We start from the raw sequence: 14550 nt of genomic DNA, 5'->3' as shown, positions 1-14550 counted from the left end.
CTCCAAAGTTGGGTTCCAGGCAGCGGAGGCTCAGGGCAGAAGGGACCCTGAGAAGCTACCTGAATGACCAGCCACCATCACCCTTGCGTGTAGGGGTGGAGGAGTAGGACAGCCAAGACCTTCTGCTTGTCAGGTGCCACCATTCAGCCAAGATAGGTCACGAGAGAAATACTGGTTATTAAATATTTGGCCACCCCAACTTCACTCTAGGCCCCTTTGTGGGACCCGCCTCGACTGTACCAAAATCCAGGTACGGAAAGGTCCTCCTGGCCAGATGTCATAGCTGTGCTCATGCAGCCTGACTGTTCTTCCCCTGAAGAGCCTCCCTAGCAGCCACCACAGGACTTGTCAGGAGGCAATGGCCTTTTAAGCCACAGCATATGAAAGCCCTCCTTTCAAGGTCCTTTGGCCCATTCCACCGGGATGTACTGGAGTTAGTGTCCCTGGGAGGGGTACAGTGTTACCAGTCCCACAGTGGGTATCAGTGGGAACACTGAGATCAAGGGAGACACCCCATAATGGGCACACAGACTAAGCTCCTCATTATGAGGTACATTCTATGTGGGGCAGCTTGCACACCCTCGACTTCTCCAACAGCTCCCAGGTGGGAGTCTCCCACATTGCCCACCTCTGCCCACAGAAGACTAATGTACTTAGAACTCAAATGAAGGCGGGGTGCACCCATGTCTACAAAGGAAGAAGGCAAGATGGGGAGGGGGGAAATATGAACATTGAGGGGCTGAGGAAATTTCCTCTAAAACTAGCAGACAGATCCAAGACCCCCTGACTGGCCTAAATCCAGGCTGTGCATCTAATATTGCCAGATGGGAACTTTCCAGAAAGTCTAGAAATCTTGAGATTTAGGGAAGAGCAAATTTCTAAAACAATATTTAGGCCAGCACACAGGCCAGCTGCACTGGTCTCCAGTTGCTACTTCTGGTTAAAGACCTTCCTGTCCCCAAAGACCAGTTTGTTTCTCAACTGCAGCACAAGATGCCAACATGAGATTGGGCAGAGCTGAAGAAGCTCAGAAGACAGCTCTGGCCCTCTGAGGCCAGCCTGGTCTACAACGTGAACGCCAGGCTAACTGAGGCTACACGATGATACCTGTCTCAAAAAGAAAGAACAGAAAAGACAGGTTTTACGTATTTCCTCCCAAAGTAGGGTTTTATTTTTGAGACATCGTCTCCAGCAGCCACCCTGCAAGATCTTTCAGTGACACAATGCCCGGGTGCATCAGGCTTGAACGTGGCTTGTGCGAGCACTATGGAACTCTAACTTCTGACAACATGGTGGACTGAGTTTAGGCCCCAGCACTTCCTTGCAGAGATGACCCCAGTGAGCTAGTCCACCTCTGAGCACCTGTACTTCCTCATCTGTACAACAGGGAGACAGCATCTATCCTCAGGACATGACACGTGGACAGCCTAGAGAGGGGCTGGCACATTCTGCTCAATGGGCACGTGCTGCAGTCATTGCCTCAGGGAATTGTCCCTCACACTGGTGTCAGTGCAATCAGCCACTTGGGTGAGACTTAGGCTCACACTATTCATCCCCCTGCAACGCTTTCCCCAGCCATGTGGTTCCTACTACAGCCAGCAGGCTCAGAGAGACAGGAGAGTTCAGGGATTTCCCTCTGGGATTCGAGCATCTGACCCCTCAGACAGAAGTCCCGCCTCAGACCAGCCAGGGGTCAGCAGTCATCAGACCTTAGAAATCTCTGGAGTTCCCTTTATACCACCACCTCCAGCCCCAAGAACAGAAGTGGTATGGCTGGAGAAAGAAGGAAAATGTACATTTCCTGCCTTGGGCCACCTGCAGATAACTCATCTCCGGCTTCCAAAAGCCTTACCTCAGAGTACTTATTTCTGCAGAGAAAAGTCCTCCCTGAGAGCTGAGGGTACAGGTTGAGAAATGGAAAGACCGTTTGTCCTCTGCTGCCCTGTGTACTTGATGGCCACCTGCTCCCCCTCAGATTTCAATTCAGGAATCTGTCCTGTCCCCAATCTAAGGATGTGCCCACTTCTGCCAGCCCCCTTAAACCAGATGATGTCTCCCTGCCCGGCTCCCCTCTGATACAAGCTCTGACCCACCCTCCTCAAGGGCTGCCCCAGAACATGTCAAGGACCCTGGAGAGACCATCACAAACATTCAATCCAACAGCATCAATAACCCCTCCACCTATACAACCCAACCCAGGTTCTCACAAGAACCAGTAAATGTCAATCTTGGTTGTCTCACTGTTCTAGCTCTTGCTCGCCAAGGAAGAACGTGACTCACATTAAGACTCAGCCACTCCTGCTTCTAGAAGATTCCTGAAATTCAGACCTCCAATCAGGGGTAAGGCTGGAGGGTAGAACACCACATCCAAGCTCCAGAGAGTTCAGACAGGGAGGTGTGCAGGCTGGTCCAGCATTGTGGACAGCAATGACTGCACTCAGAAAGATCATCTCCTTGCCTTTGGGGATATTGAATCACGTTCTGTCTCCTAAGGCAGTTGCAAATAGAAAATATTCTTGATTTATGGCTTTCATACTGACAAAGCAGGTGCCTCAACTCACTTAGGGAAAAACTGGCCATTCTGTTTTGGATGGACTCACTCCTGAGGTCTGGAAATACTTGTCTCTAAATTCAATGACACCTTTTAGAATTTGGCCACACTTGGACCAAAGTTCTTCCCTGTGCAAACTTCAAAGACAGTGTTTTCTTCTTCTTTTTCTTTCTTATTCTTATTCTTTTTTTTTTTTCCTTTCTGTTTTTTCAAGACAGGGTTTCTCTGTATAGCCGTGGCTGTCCTAGACTCACTTTGTAGACTAGTCTGGCCTCAAACTCACAGTGATCTGCCTACCTCTGCCTCCCAAGTGAGTGCTAGGATTAGAGGTGTGTGCCACTATGCAAAGACAATGTTTTCACTAACACACCTTAAAAGAAAGGGCCAAGCCGGGTGTGGTGTTAATCCCAGCACTCAGGAGGAAGAGGCAGGCGGACTGCTGTGAGTTCAAGGCCAGCCTTGTCTACAAAGTGAGTGTAGGACAGCCAAGGATACACAGAGAAACCTTGTCTCAGAAAACAAAACAAAACAAACAAAGAAAAAAAGGGCCAGCATTTGCAACGACTGCACTGTAACATCCAGTTGCACAAACACCTGCCTTCTGGCCATCGTGCACACGGGCTCCTACTTTCAAGTGCTCACTTCTCCCAGGTGCATCCTGACTACACAGCTAGCAAGAGAGCCATGAGGGCTGTATGCAAAGTGCCACTGCACCAACGTGAGAACCCGAGTTCAGATCCCGAGACCCACACAAAAGCTGAGCATGGTGGCTTGAGTCTGTAATGCCAGCACCAGGACTGGGGCCGGTTTCCTAGATATCATTGGTCACCCAGCTTAGCCAGATAGATATGCCCCGGGGTCAGTGTGTGTCTGTGTCTATCTGTGAACCACATGTGTGCAGGTGCCCAAGGAGACCAGAAATAAATAATAAAATTAATATGAATGGAGAGCAGCCAAGGAAGAAACTTGATTTCAACCTCAGCTCACCCCTCAAGTGTACACACTAACAGACACAGAAAGACAGACAGACAGACACACACACACAGAGGCGGGGTGGGGGGTGGGGGGAGGTTGGGAAGGAAGGGAAGGTGGGAGGAGGCCAAACCTGGCTGGAATCAGAGACCCAGAGGAGCAGATTCAGGTTTTGACACTAGACTTGGGTGATCATCAAAAGGTTTATTACTGCTTGGCTGAATCGAATGGAGAACCGAGAAAGTCATTTCCTCTTAGACTTGGTCTCCACGGAAAGAAGAAATAGCTGTCTGTCCTTATAAGAATTCTGCCTCGCCTATACTTCGTTCCAGGCACGCTCCTTGAGCAGCCCATCCAATTCTCAATTTCAAAGAGAGGTCACCTCATCCCGAACACTAGGGAAGTGGTCATGTTGGTTCTGTCCCCAGGACAATTCATCACACTGCCCTGCGGGCTCTCTCTCAACATTTAACCCCCATTACTCCCAAGTGCTTGTCCTAGCAAGTATCAGGAATACCTAACATTCACTCATTATTTCTTCTGTATCAGACTTTGTGCTAAGGTCACTTAAGCAAGATCACAGTCCTCCCAACTGCCATGAAGTTGGTCCTATTATCACCCACATTTTATGAAAGGAAAAACAGACATAGGAAAATTAAGCAACTTCCCCAAGCTCAGAGGGCTTAACCAGCCTACGTTCCCCGGGCTCTGAATCCAGTGGTGCCTGGCTCCATTACACTTAAAGCATTCTGTTGAGCCTAGAACAGATATGCACAGGACTGACAAGAACAAGCCTCCTCCAATGTCTTCCCAACATTCCTACCATCTGCTGTTACCCACCTTTATGTCCTCTGCCCTGTTAAAAGTATCCCTCTGTCCTGCAAACAGACGATGTGCGAGTAGACAGGAGAAGCCTCTGGTTGCTGAGGACACAACTCATTTCCATAACAGAAATGCTGTTCTGTACACACTATGGCCCTTCTTAGTGTGGCTTGTTGGCCACACTCGAAACCAGTGCTTTGCTTGGCGAAACTACTCTTTTAAACTAACATTTGAAAGTCAGATATGCCAATTTTTAAAAAAGAATTTTAAAGAACAACTTAAAAAAATGTAAAAGGCCTAGGCGCGGTGGCTCACACCTTTAGTTTCAGTAGTCAGGAGGCAGAGGCAGCGAGATCTCTGTGGGCAGGAGGCCAGCCTGGTCTACACTGTGAGTTCCAGAAAAGCCAGGGCTTCACAGTGAAACCCGGAGATCATTTTTAAAACCAATAAAAAATCTTAACTGCAGGATTTCTGGAAGCATCTCTCCATGCTGCAGAGCCAGCCTCCCCCTTCAGAAGGCCCCTTGGCACCTGGTGGCTTCTTGCTTCCCTGGCCTGTGGGGCAAGTGACATCAGGGTTGGCTCCCACCTTCCTAGCTGCCCACAAAGATCTTTTAAGTACAATGTCAGGATCTGTCTCCTGAAGTGAGAAACAATTAGCACATTCTTGATCCACTAGATTATTTATTTGTACTTCCACTGGGGCTGAGGAACCTGGCGGGGAGGAGCCAGGAACTCAGTGATTGGAATAAGCTGAACTCTTTTCTTACAAGTCTGAGGCTGGTGACCCAGCTTTGGCCCTGACACATACCTTCTTGGGACCTCGCTTTCCTTCCCTGTAAAATGAGGCTTTGGGCTAGCCAGTCTCTTTTGTCTCTTTCCAGATTTATGAAACTGGGACATGAAACTCGAGTGCACAGGTAAAAAATGTAACATGGCTGTTTGCTTATATGCTGCTGTACAGGTTTTAGTAAAAACAACTCTTAAACACCCTGCTGACCTTAACACAGACTTTAATTCCTTGTAAACAAGGCCCGAACAATGGCCCTGTTTGTTGTTCTGCCCACTGCAGGCCTGGTTTGTAGCCTAGATGTTCTGTATTTAACATAGCCAGAGAGGAATTAAAAGGCTAGCGGCTTCAACCCTGTAGCCCCCCCCCCCCCTAAGCCTGGGGCTGAGCTGTCTTCCTTCCCTCGCTTCACGAAGACTCAGAGCCACTGTACTACCACCTGCCTCACACCCTACGCATTTAGGCTTCTTTCAGATCCACGCTCACTGTAGAGCCCCTTCCCCCAGTGAGTCCTTGGAGACCCTCAGATCCTAGCGTAAGCATCCCCTCCATTGTCACTGGGCTCTAGGCAAGGCCCAGTCATGTCAACAGGCTTCACTGTATCAGCTCTGTCATAACACAGCTTGTTAGCATAGAGGCAGCTGCATAATCACCTATGACTGTCATCACCTGCTGCTGCCAGGTGTGTGACCGACTATGAAGGGGCCAACCTGCCACTTTGTCTCTCTCTTACATCCTCTTACTCTTCTCACTCTCCTCTCTCTCCCCCACCCCCCATGCTCCTCCCCCTTCCCTCTCTCCCCTCTCTCCTTCTACAATAAATCTCTCCACATCATATCTATTGCATGCTATTTTATTTTTAATGATAACACGGCTCATGATTAGTCGACATGGTCATCTTCCCGTCTCACTGTACATTCCAGGAGAGTGAGGTGGGGATGTGGCTCCATTGACAGAATGCTCCCTACTATGCCAAGAGGCACTAGGCTCTATCCACAACATCTTATAAACCAAGGATGGTAGCACACACTTGTAATCCCAGCACTCGGAGGTAGAGACAGGAGGATCAGGGATTCAAGGCCGTCCTCAGTTATATAACAAGTTCAAGGTCAATGTGGGCTACCTGATACCCTGTCTCAAATTAAAAAAAAAACATACAAACAAACAAACAAATCAGGACAGCAGGGTTCACAAATCTCTGTTCCAGCACCTGGCTATCATGGACGTACTTTAATATTTGCTACTAACCCTTTTATTAACAGCGATGAGTCTCAAATAATCTGGTTCTAAATACTGCCTTATCACCTAACCATGCTTAACAGTTAGGTGGCACTCAATAAATACAGAATTAGTGCCAGGCCCTATCTACCAACCTGCACCCCAGCACAAAGTGCATTTTCTACATGAGCAGAGGCAGCATATCACAATGAGAAGTCTCGATGGGTTTCAGAACACAGCAGCTACAAGAGCAATTTAACAGAAAGCAGAGGAGCAGCAAGTAACAAGCACAGCTTGGGGGTGAGAGGTGGGGAGGACCCTAAACCCCATAATGGGAAAACAGAACTGGTTTTGTTGAGCTAAGTACCTGATGTTTTCGTTCAGTGCGTATAGCTCATTGCTCTGCAAGCCGCCCCCTTTGAAAACGTTGATCACAGCCGTCTGCACACTGCAGAGAGACAGAAACATGTCCCAGTTAGGTGATCTGCCTCCAGGGGCCATATTTTCAAACAGCCCCCCAGAGAAGGTCCTCGAAGAGCTGGGAAGCCTAGGGCACACACACACACACAGCCACGTCTTCTCTCCTTGATGTCCCAGAAGTATTGAGGAGAGTGAGCAAAAAAGAATTCAAAGGTAGCTCTAGGCCTCTTGTAGGTCACCCAGGGCTGCTTGTTCCTCTTGCGCACATGGAGGTAGCCCGTGGATGAGCTCTCCGACAACTGCCATCGCTGGTGCCTGCAAGTTTCCAAAAAGCACTCATTGCCAGCAGGAGCTGACCCTGCCTGGGTTCTTACTACTGGGAAGCCACCATCTTCTCAGATAGAACCAATAATTGTTTGCCTTTGTAACAGATTTTTCCATGGACCTTCCTTGTCCCTTTATTTCACACCAGGGAGGGCAGTATACTGGCATAGACTTAGTATGTGCTGGGACAATGATCTTCAGAATGTCAGAGCATTCCAGACAGCACTCCTGAGCTGCATCAGCTAGCTGGGTGTGCCTGATGGCCAGCTGCGGAAAAGGCACACAGAGAGATCAGTAATGCCTTCTTCTACCCAGAGTCCAACACAGATTTGACAACCAGCAGCCCACCGACTTATAAGGCAGTACTGATTTGCTGATCTGCTCCAACTTTGGTCCATGAGCTCCGGCGGACACCTTCCAAAGCTACATCTCCTCCCTGGAGCACCAGTGGCGCAGGTGAAGGGGACTGGCGTATGCCACTCATTGAGCTGTGCACAGAAACTACCTAAGCTTCCTATAGGGGAAATAGGTGATGTGAGTGTTAGGTCCAGCTGCAGGGTGTGGCTGGCATGCTCTGCCCTCTATCTAGGGGCGGGGCTTCCTCTCTTCCAGAAACTCACTCTATAAAGCAGACATTTTGGTTTCACCTTTTTGCCCATTACTGCCCTTGCCCTTTCCCCACCTCCCTGCCCTCTCTCCTTCCCTTCTCCCCACCCCCAGCGTGCACTCTCCCTCCCCCTGCCCTTCCCATCCCGCTTCCAGTAAACCTGCCTTTATATATTATAGCTTTGTCACCAATTAGCTCATTCTGATTACTTAATCAATCAATGAAGTCTCGCTTGAAAGACTCCACCCTCAGATAGTCTCCCACTATAGGTAGGGTGTGAAGGGGCATTACCGTAAATTCTAACCCAGACTGGTAAAACTGACCCTGACAGGCCAGAACTCACAATGAGCTGCTTTCTTGGGATGAAAACAGTGGTACTTTCCCCACTTATCGTCTGCGCCATGATCAGACTCATGAACACAGCTCCCAGAGGCAGCAGATGCTCAGCCCACCCCCAGATCACTCCAGAGCCCTCCCTGGTGGTGTGGGCCCCACAAGCCCTTACCTGTTCCAGGCAGAGTTGGAACTCAGCTGCAGAGCCTGCCGGGCCGCCTGGAATCGAGGCAGCTCACTCAGCACGGGGGAGCTCATAAACCGTGGTCTAGGCCGGCGGAAGGAGCCCATCTTGTGGAACTCAATGGGCAGGAGGGGAGCAAGGCCGCGGGTCATAAGTCCAGGTGAGGACTGAGCTATGTCTTGAGGACCAGAAGTGTCCGGCCACCCACAGAAAAGGCTTCTCCCGACGTTCGGCTGGGCTGTCTTAAGACCTCACTCTCAGCCAACACCTGAAATGAGAGGGAGTCTATATTGAGAACCTGGTGGGAAACATAACTAAAGGATGTTGGCTAGACTCTAGCTAAATGATGTTAAAATCAATGGCAAGAGAGACACGGCAAGAGCCTCTATTGCGGCTGGGGCTCCCAGTGTGTGTGTGTGTGTGTGTGTGTGTGTGTGTGTGTGTGTGTGTGTGTGGTGTGGTACGGTGTCCATGTATGTGTGCATGTATGCATGTGCTAGGCATGGAACCCAGGGCTTAGCATAAGGTAAGTCAGTAGTCTATGACTGATCAACATACCAAGCCCTAACAGAAAGATAGTCTTTGGGAATGCCTCAAGAAGAATGTAAAAGCTCCTTTTCCTTGACAATAAGGACCTCTCACCCTCTGTTCCACCAGCCAAGTCAAAGTGCCCCCTCTCCCGGGAGCATCTCACCATCCCTTTCCTGCCTGCTGTGCGTTCGTTCAGGCCATCAGCACATATTTACTGGTGGCTGTGGGTGAACCACTGTAGTATGTCAAGCACTCAAGATGTCTACAGGCCAGGCCGTGCCTTCCAAAGACTCATACAGTAAAGACGACTGGCTATTCTAGTACCTGTTCACTGACCCTACATGCTCCAGGCACTGAGGCACTGGGAGATGATAAAATGATGGCCATGGGACTGTCACATGTGTCCCATTTATCTGTCCCATGCCTCAGCCCCAGGCTTCATGCCCTGTTTATTCCTTTTCCCTGGCCTCTGAGACAACTTTTGTTCTGTTTTTACCAAAATGGTGTTCCTTTTGCTCTGTGTGTTTCTAAATCCAACTGATCCTGCCAGATTAAATCCAATAACCTTGCTCCTGAGGAAAGCTGGGTATAGACCTATAATCTCAGCTACTCAGAAGGCTGAAGCAGGAGACTCTGAAATCAAAGGCATTCCTAGGATACAGACCACTGTGAGTTCAAGGTCAACCTGGAAAACTTAATTAGACCCCCAATTCAAAATATAAAGTAAAATCTTATTTCTTTGTTTTTTTTAAAGTGTCAGCAAGATGGCTCAGCAGTGCCTGCCATGAAGCATGAAAGCTCCAAGTTCAACAACCCCAAGACGCACATGATAGAGGGGAGACAAACTTCCAAAGGTTGTCTTTTGACTTCCACAGGAGCACTGTTACACACATGCGCACATGCTCGAGAGCACACATGCACATAATAAGTAAACAGACATTTGTCTTAAGTAGAAGGAGAGCTGGAGGTACAACTCAGAAAGAAGCAGAGCACTTGCTTGGCATATATGCATGCCTTAAACTCTTTCAGTTTAGTGTCCAGTTCCAGATGTGTGCGCGCACACACACACACACACACACACACACACACACACACACACACACATCCTGTGCCTCATGGCAAATCGCAAGCTGTAAAGGTGGGTTCTGATGGATAGCGATGGCAATGGTTTTGCAATGAGCTTTGGTTCTGGGGTTCAAGGATTAGCTCAGCAAGTCATATGACTTCAGACACAGGAAGTGTACCGTTCTCAGATGCTAATGTGCCAACCTCCCGGCCTGGGGAAAGATGGAATGAGCTCAGCTGACATGCTCAGCAGAACCCCTGGGCCTCAGGGGCAGCTTGCTCCCTTCCTCGCTCTTCTCTCAGCACTTTTGGACCCATCATTGCAATCACCTCAGCAGACTGAAGTACTACAGGCAACAGCCGAAGGCCAAAGGCACTTTCCTTGGAAGGGTTGGGTGCATTTCTCTAGGAGAGTATTTTTGTTCTTGTTTTGGTTTTGTCTGCTACTTCTGGCCAGCTTAACTCAGAAAAGTCCCAGAGACTAATGTAGAAACAAAAGGAAGATTCCAGCCTTGAGTGTCAGCCCGCAAGTTGGCAAGGAGAGTCCTACAGCCTCAGCTGCAGCGTTTGGTGGACGGGGAGGGACACCTCAGCCAGCAACCTCAGCCAGCACCACAACAATGACATTTCACCTTGACCGGAAGGCTTGGAGGAGGTACTGGTGTGTTGTGTGTTGGCAAGGGGCCTGTTTATACTGGATTTGTAACATCAAGTGTCATAAGAAGGGTGGCAAGTCCCATTTTGAAACCTTGTAACTGCTTTTTTTAAGGGAAGCAGATTCCTGGGCCATTTTCTTGAACAGTCTTTGCCTGGAGAACCCGTTCACTGAGCAAATCAATAGTTTTCAGAATTAAACAATAAATGTTGCAGAAGTCTGCTATGTTCCAGAGAGGGTTTCAGCAGGTTCCCAAATGCCCAACAGATTCTGGAAGGCTCTCTGCACAGCAGTGATGAGGGCAAGGCAAAATAAAACCATGGATCCCTCACAACAGGGACACTGGCTTGCTGGAGCTTTCACTTGGCAGGAAAGGTCTCTCTGTTTAGACAGGCTGCATCCCTGGCCGCTGCTTTCAAAGGCCTGTGAAGTGCAACTCACTGTGTAATTACCGGATATTAACTCACTTTCTAAGGACATTAAAGAGAGGCAATGAAGCTGCCGCCCACTATCGGGCACTTAGCTCAGGAGAGCAGAAAACTTCAGAAAACACACACTGTCAGGGATTGCACACATGCCCAACTTCTCCTAGGGGTGAAATCCCTGAGGATCTAAGGTGGCTTCTGTGCCTCCATGTCTCAGCCACAGCTCCCAGGCTTCCCATCTCAAGCTATCTGAGCCTGCTCCACAGTAGCTAGGGCAGCCCTGGTCACACAGGACAGACAGCTCCAGCAGCATGGCCTGCGCCATTATAAACAAGGGTGATGTTCAGCCCAAAGGACAATGACCACAGTACCCACACCCTGAGTCATGGGTCACACACAGCAAGGAGCTCTCTCTGACTTGTTTTTCAGCCCCCAGCCTCTGCCCTTCTCAAGTGATGACAGAACGGGGAGAGTATGCAGTTCACACCATCCCTGCTTGTCACAGAGCCAAGCAGCCTCATGGAGACTGTGGGAGGAAGCTATGGGACGTGCTAACAAGGGCCTAGAGAAAAGTTGATTGGCACACCCTGCACACACCTGCTAAGGTGCTGGCCCTTCAGGCACAGGCTTGTCCTGACCCATATATAATCAGAAATGACAAGACAGACAGGGCCTGGGCGTGCAGCCATTTAGAACCAACAAATGTGGAGCAACTGAGCAAAGAGATGTATCCAACGTCTCCAACACAGGATCGAGGCAGCACCTACCTAGAACTTCCATTCCTCAGTGTCAGACCTGAGAAGTTCTGCAGCTCCAGGGAGGTCACTGCAGGAAGACCTTGAAGGCAGGCACGAGATTCACTCACCAACGAACACACAAGCTTATTGTTCAAGACAAAGGTGGACTGAAACATGACAGAAGCCTGGGCAGCCTGCTTCATGGCTGCTGGACACTGTCACCAAGGTGATTTATTCAGCCCTCACAAAAATGCCATCTGAAGTTAGAGAAGTCACCAAGCTGAGGGTACACTGCTAGCTGGAGGCAAGTCACTGACAGGAGTCCCAGGCCATCTCTACTTTCCATGCTGCTAAACTCAAACAGGATCTCAGAATCAAAGCTACTGAGTTTGAAATGTCAGTCACCAGCTTTCATATCAAAATCTAAATCTCAGGCCCCTGAGATAAGTAAACTACCAAAATCAACTCTATAGCCACATATGACCAGGGCAGAAAAACAGGGGAAGAGAGAAAAACAAAACAAAACAAACAAACAAAAAACAACCATAAGGAAATTCAGGCTGTGCCAGTCAAGACAGACAGCCACCCTTACCCATTGTGTGACCTCGGACAAGGTACCACCTGATCTCTGAAGCTTGATTTTTCTCCCCAGGAAAAGGGTACAGCAACAGTCAATCCTCTGTACCGGAAGCTTTACTGAGTAAATATTTTTAAAGCACTCAGTGAAAAGAAGGATGGCCCACCACATACCAAGACCAAATTCCCAGCACAAAGGACTGCCTCTGGATAGAGAGAGGACAGATGTGGCCTGAAGGCAAATGGTGGGTTATAAAGGGAAAAGGGGAAACCCTGTGCTAGGATGAGTTGGTTTGTTTTGATTGGGCATGTTAATTAGGGTAGCCAAAAGGGGGGCTTTTGATTGTTGCCTTTGATACCTAGGCCTTGACGATCAGCCTCCGGAGGAGGAAGTGGCCAGATAAGGGAACAGATTTTGTGGCTAGCTTTTGGAATGTAATCTAACTGTTTGGCTAAGTAAAGGGAATGGGGGGTGGGGGAGGAGCTAAAAGGCAAGACCTGCAGGTGCTGTGTTCTCTGTGCTCCTGCCTGTTACAGCCTTTCACTTACAAGAGTATCTGACAAGCGGCAAGTGTAACATGGTTCTGCCCAAGTCAATAAAATAACATTGGTTTTCCATGAGACTCCCTACACTTCACCCAATGTTTGGCTGTGAGTCTCAGCATCTGTTTCGAAGCACTGATGGGTGGAGCCTCTCAGAGAACAACTCTGCTGGGCTCCATTCAGCAAGCCTAGCAGAGTATCGTTAATAGTATCATGGGTTGGCTCACTTCCATGAGGTGGGTCTCCGGTTGGGCCAGGCACTGGTTGGACATTCCCTCAATCTCTGTTTTTGTTTGTTTGTTTGTTTTGTTTTGTTTTTTCGAGACAGGGTTTCTCTGTGTAACAGCCTTGGCTGTCCTGGACTAACTTTGTAGACCAGGCTGGCCTCAAACTCAGAGATCCGCCTGCCTCTACATCCCAAGTGCTGGGATTAAAAGACTGCACCACCACCGCCCAGCCGAGACTCTTTTCTATAGACAAGTGAACATACATACATACATACATACAAATAAACATATCACACTCAACCATAGGGAGCAGACAGAGCAGGGGTTCCACCTTCAATGAAGAAACTGAGGCAGAGCAACTCCCCATAACAGGCATTGAGCCAGAACTGGGGGGCTTTAAGGAACACAGAGCTGGTTGAGAAAGTCTATGCCTTTAAGCCTGGCTCCACAGGGTGTCACCCAAGGTGATTGGATTTGTCTTCTTTTTTTTTTTTTTAAGTATTTCAAACTGTTCTCACTATAATTCACACTTGAAAAATGCATGTGCACACAAGCATATATTTCAATTATGACAGTGAACTGCCAGCAGCTTGAAGAATACAACGTTGCCTCCGAAAGCCATGTTCATACCTTCTGGATAATGGCATCTTTGCGTCTATAGGACAAAAATGAAAACATTCACGGTGTCTTCAACAGGGAGCAAAAAGCCTGCGGTTTAGGGGTGAGCTCCCCGAAAGCCGAGAGTACTACACATATTGATGCTACCCGTGATGCCGTCCGTAGTCATACAGAGACAGTGAACACTTAATATGAGGCTGGGTGCAACTGAGGAGTGACTGTTCATCTTATTTAACTTTGTGTCTGTGTTTACACGGTCGTGTGTGCACAGCTGTAGGAGTTTACGCCTGTGGTGGCTTAAAGGCAACATCGGGCGTCACTCCTCGGGAACTGCCTGCCTTGATTTTCAAAGAAGACTGACTCTCCCTCCCCCAAGAGGCCATCAGCTTTCAGCAGCTCCTCAGGATCGGTTGAGCTTGTGCAGGTCTTGTGCAGGCAGCCCAGCTGCTCTGAGTTCATGAGTGCAAGGGTCCAGTCACATCTAGGAGACATTTGTTTCACTCTGGTCCTCCTCAATGTCGCCTCTTGCAACCTTTCCACTCCCCTATTTAGCAATTGTCCCTGAGCCTCATGGAGACAGGATGTAATTAGATGTCCCGTTTATGGATGATCATTCTATAGACACTTATTTTCTATGTGCTGACCAGTTGTGGGCTTTTGCACTTAACCCACCCACTGCACAAACATGTTTCTCTGATGAGGACTTAGACTCACGAATCTATGGTCACAAACATATGCCTCTAGAAGGCAGATGGACACTATGTCCATGGAGGCCTAACACTTCCACAACCATGGGCTTTTAGCTAGATTTATAGAGTCAGGCATGTGTTTGATCCTGTGGAATATGCCTTAAGTACAACCAGAAAGTAGTTTCTTATTCTCGTAACATCCATGCAGTGGGTGCCCATAACCATGGTCATATCCTCCAGGACAGCCATGATTATGGCTCACAA

The 14550-nt window shown here is 48.7% G+C and overlaps 1 protein-coding gene and 1 long non-coding RNA gene across 9 annotated transcripts in view; one reads left to right on the top strand and one right to left on the bottom strand.

The window, feature by feature from the left end:
- Positions 1 to 14550, bottom strand: part of PRR5L (proline rich 5 like) — a 174144-nt gene that overhangs the window by 51570 nt on the left and 108024 nt on the right. For all 8 annotated transcript variants that reach the window (XM_084775938.1, XM_084775941.1, XM_084775940.1 and 5 more), the window contains 2 exons: positions 8209 to 8488; positions 6720 to 6800 (listed from right to left, as the gene is read on the bottom strand). In XM_084775938.1, coding sequence (XP_084632064.1) covers positions 6720 to 6800; positions 8209 to 8372 — 245 coding nt within the window. In that variant the 5' untranslated portion in view covers positions 8373 to 8488. The remainder of the gene's footprint in view (positions 1 to 6719; positions 6801 to 8208; positions 8489 to 14550) is intronic.
- LOC311594360 lies at positions 4991 to 13148 on the top strand. Its single transcript, XR_014778067.1, has 3 exons — positions 4991 to 5264; positions 7412 to 7552; positions 9506 to 13148. It is a non-coding gene; the product is annotated as an uncharacterized lncRNA (long non-coding RNA).

The sequence above is a fragment of the Acomys minous genome, assembly GCF_964271855.1.
Source record: "Acomys minous genome assembly, chromosome: 3".
Lineage (NCBI taxonomy): Eukaryota > Metazoa > Chordata > Mammalia > Rodentia > Muridae > Acomys > Acomys minous.
The sequence above is the reverse complement of the archived record's forward strand: the minus strand, read 5'-3'. Positions and strand labels throughout refer to the sequence as shown.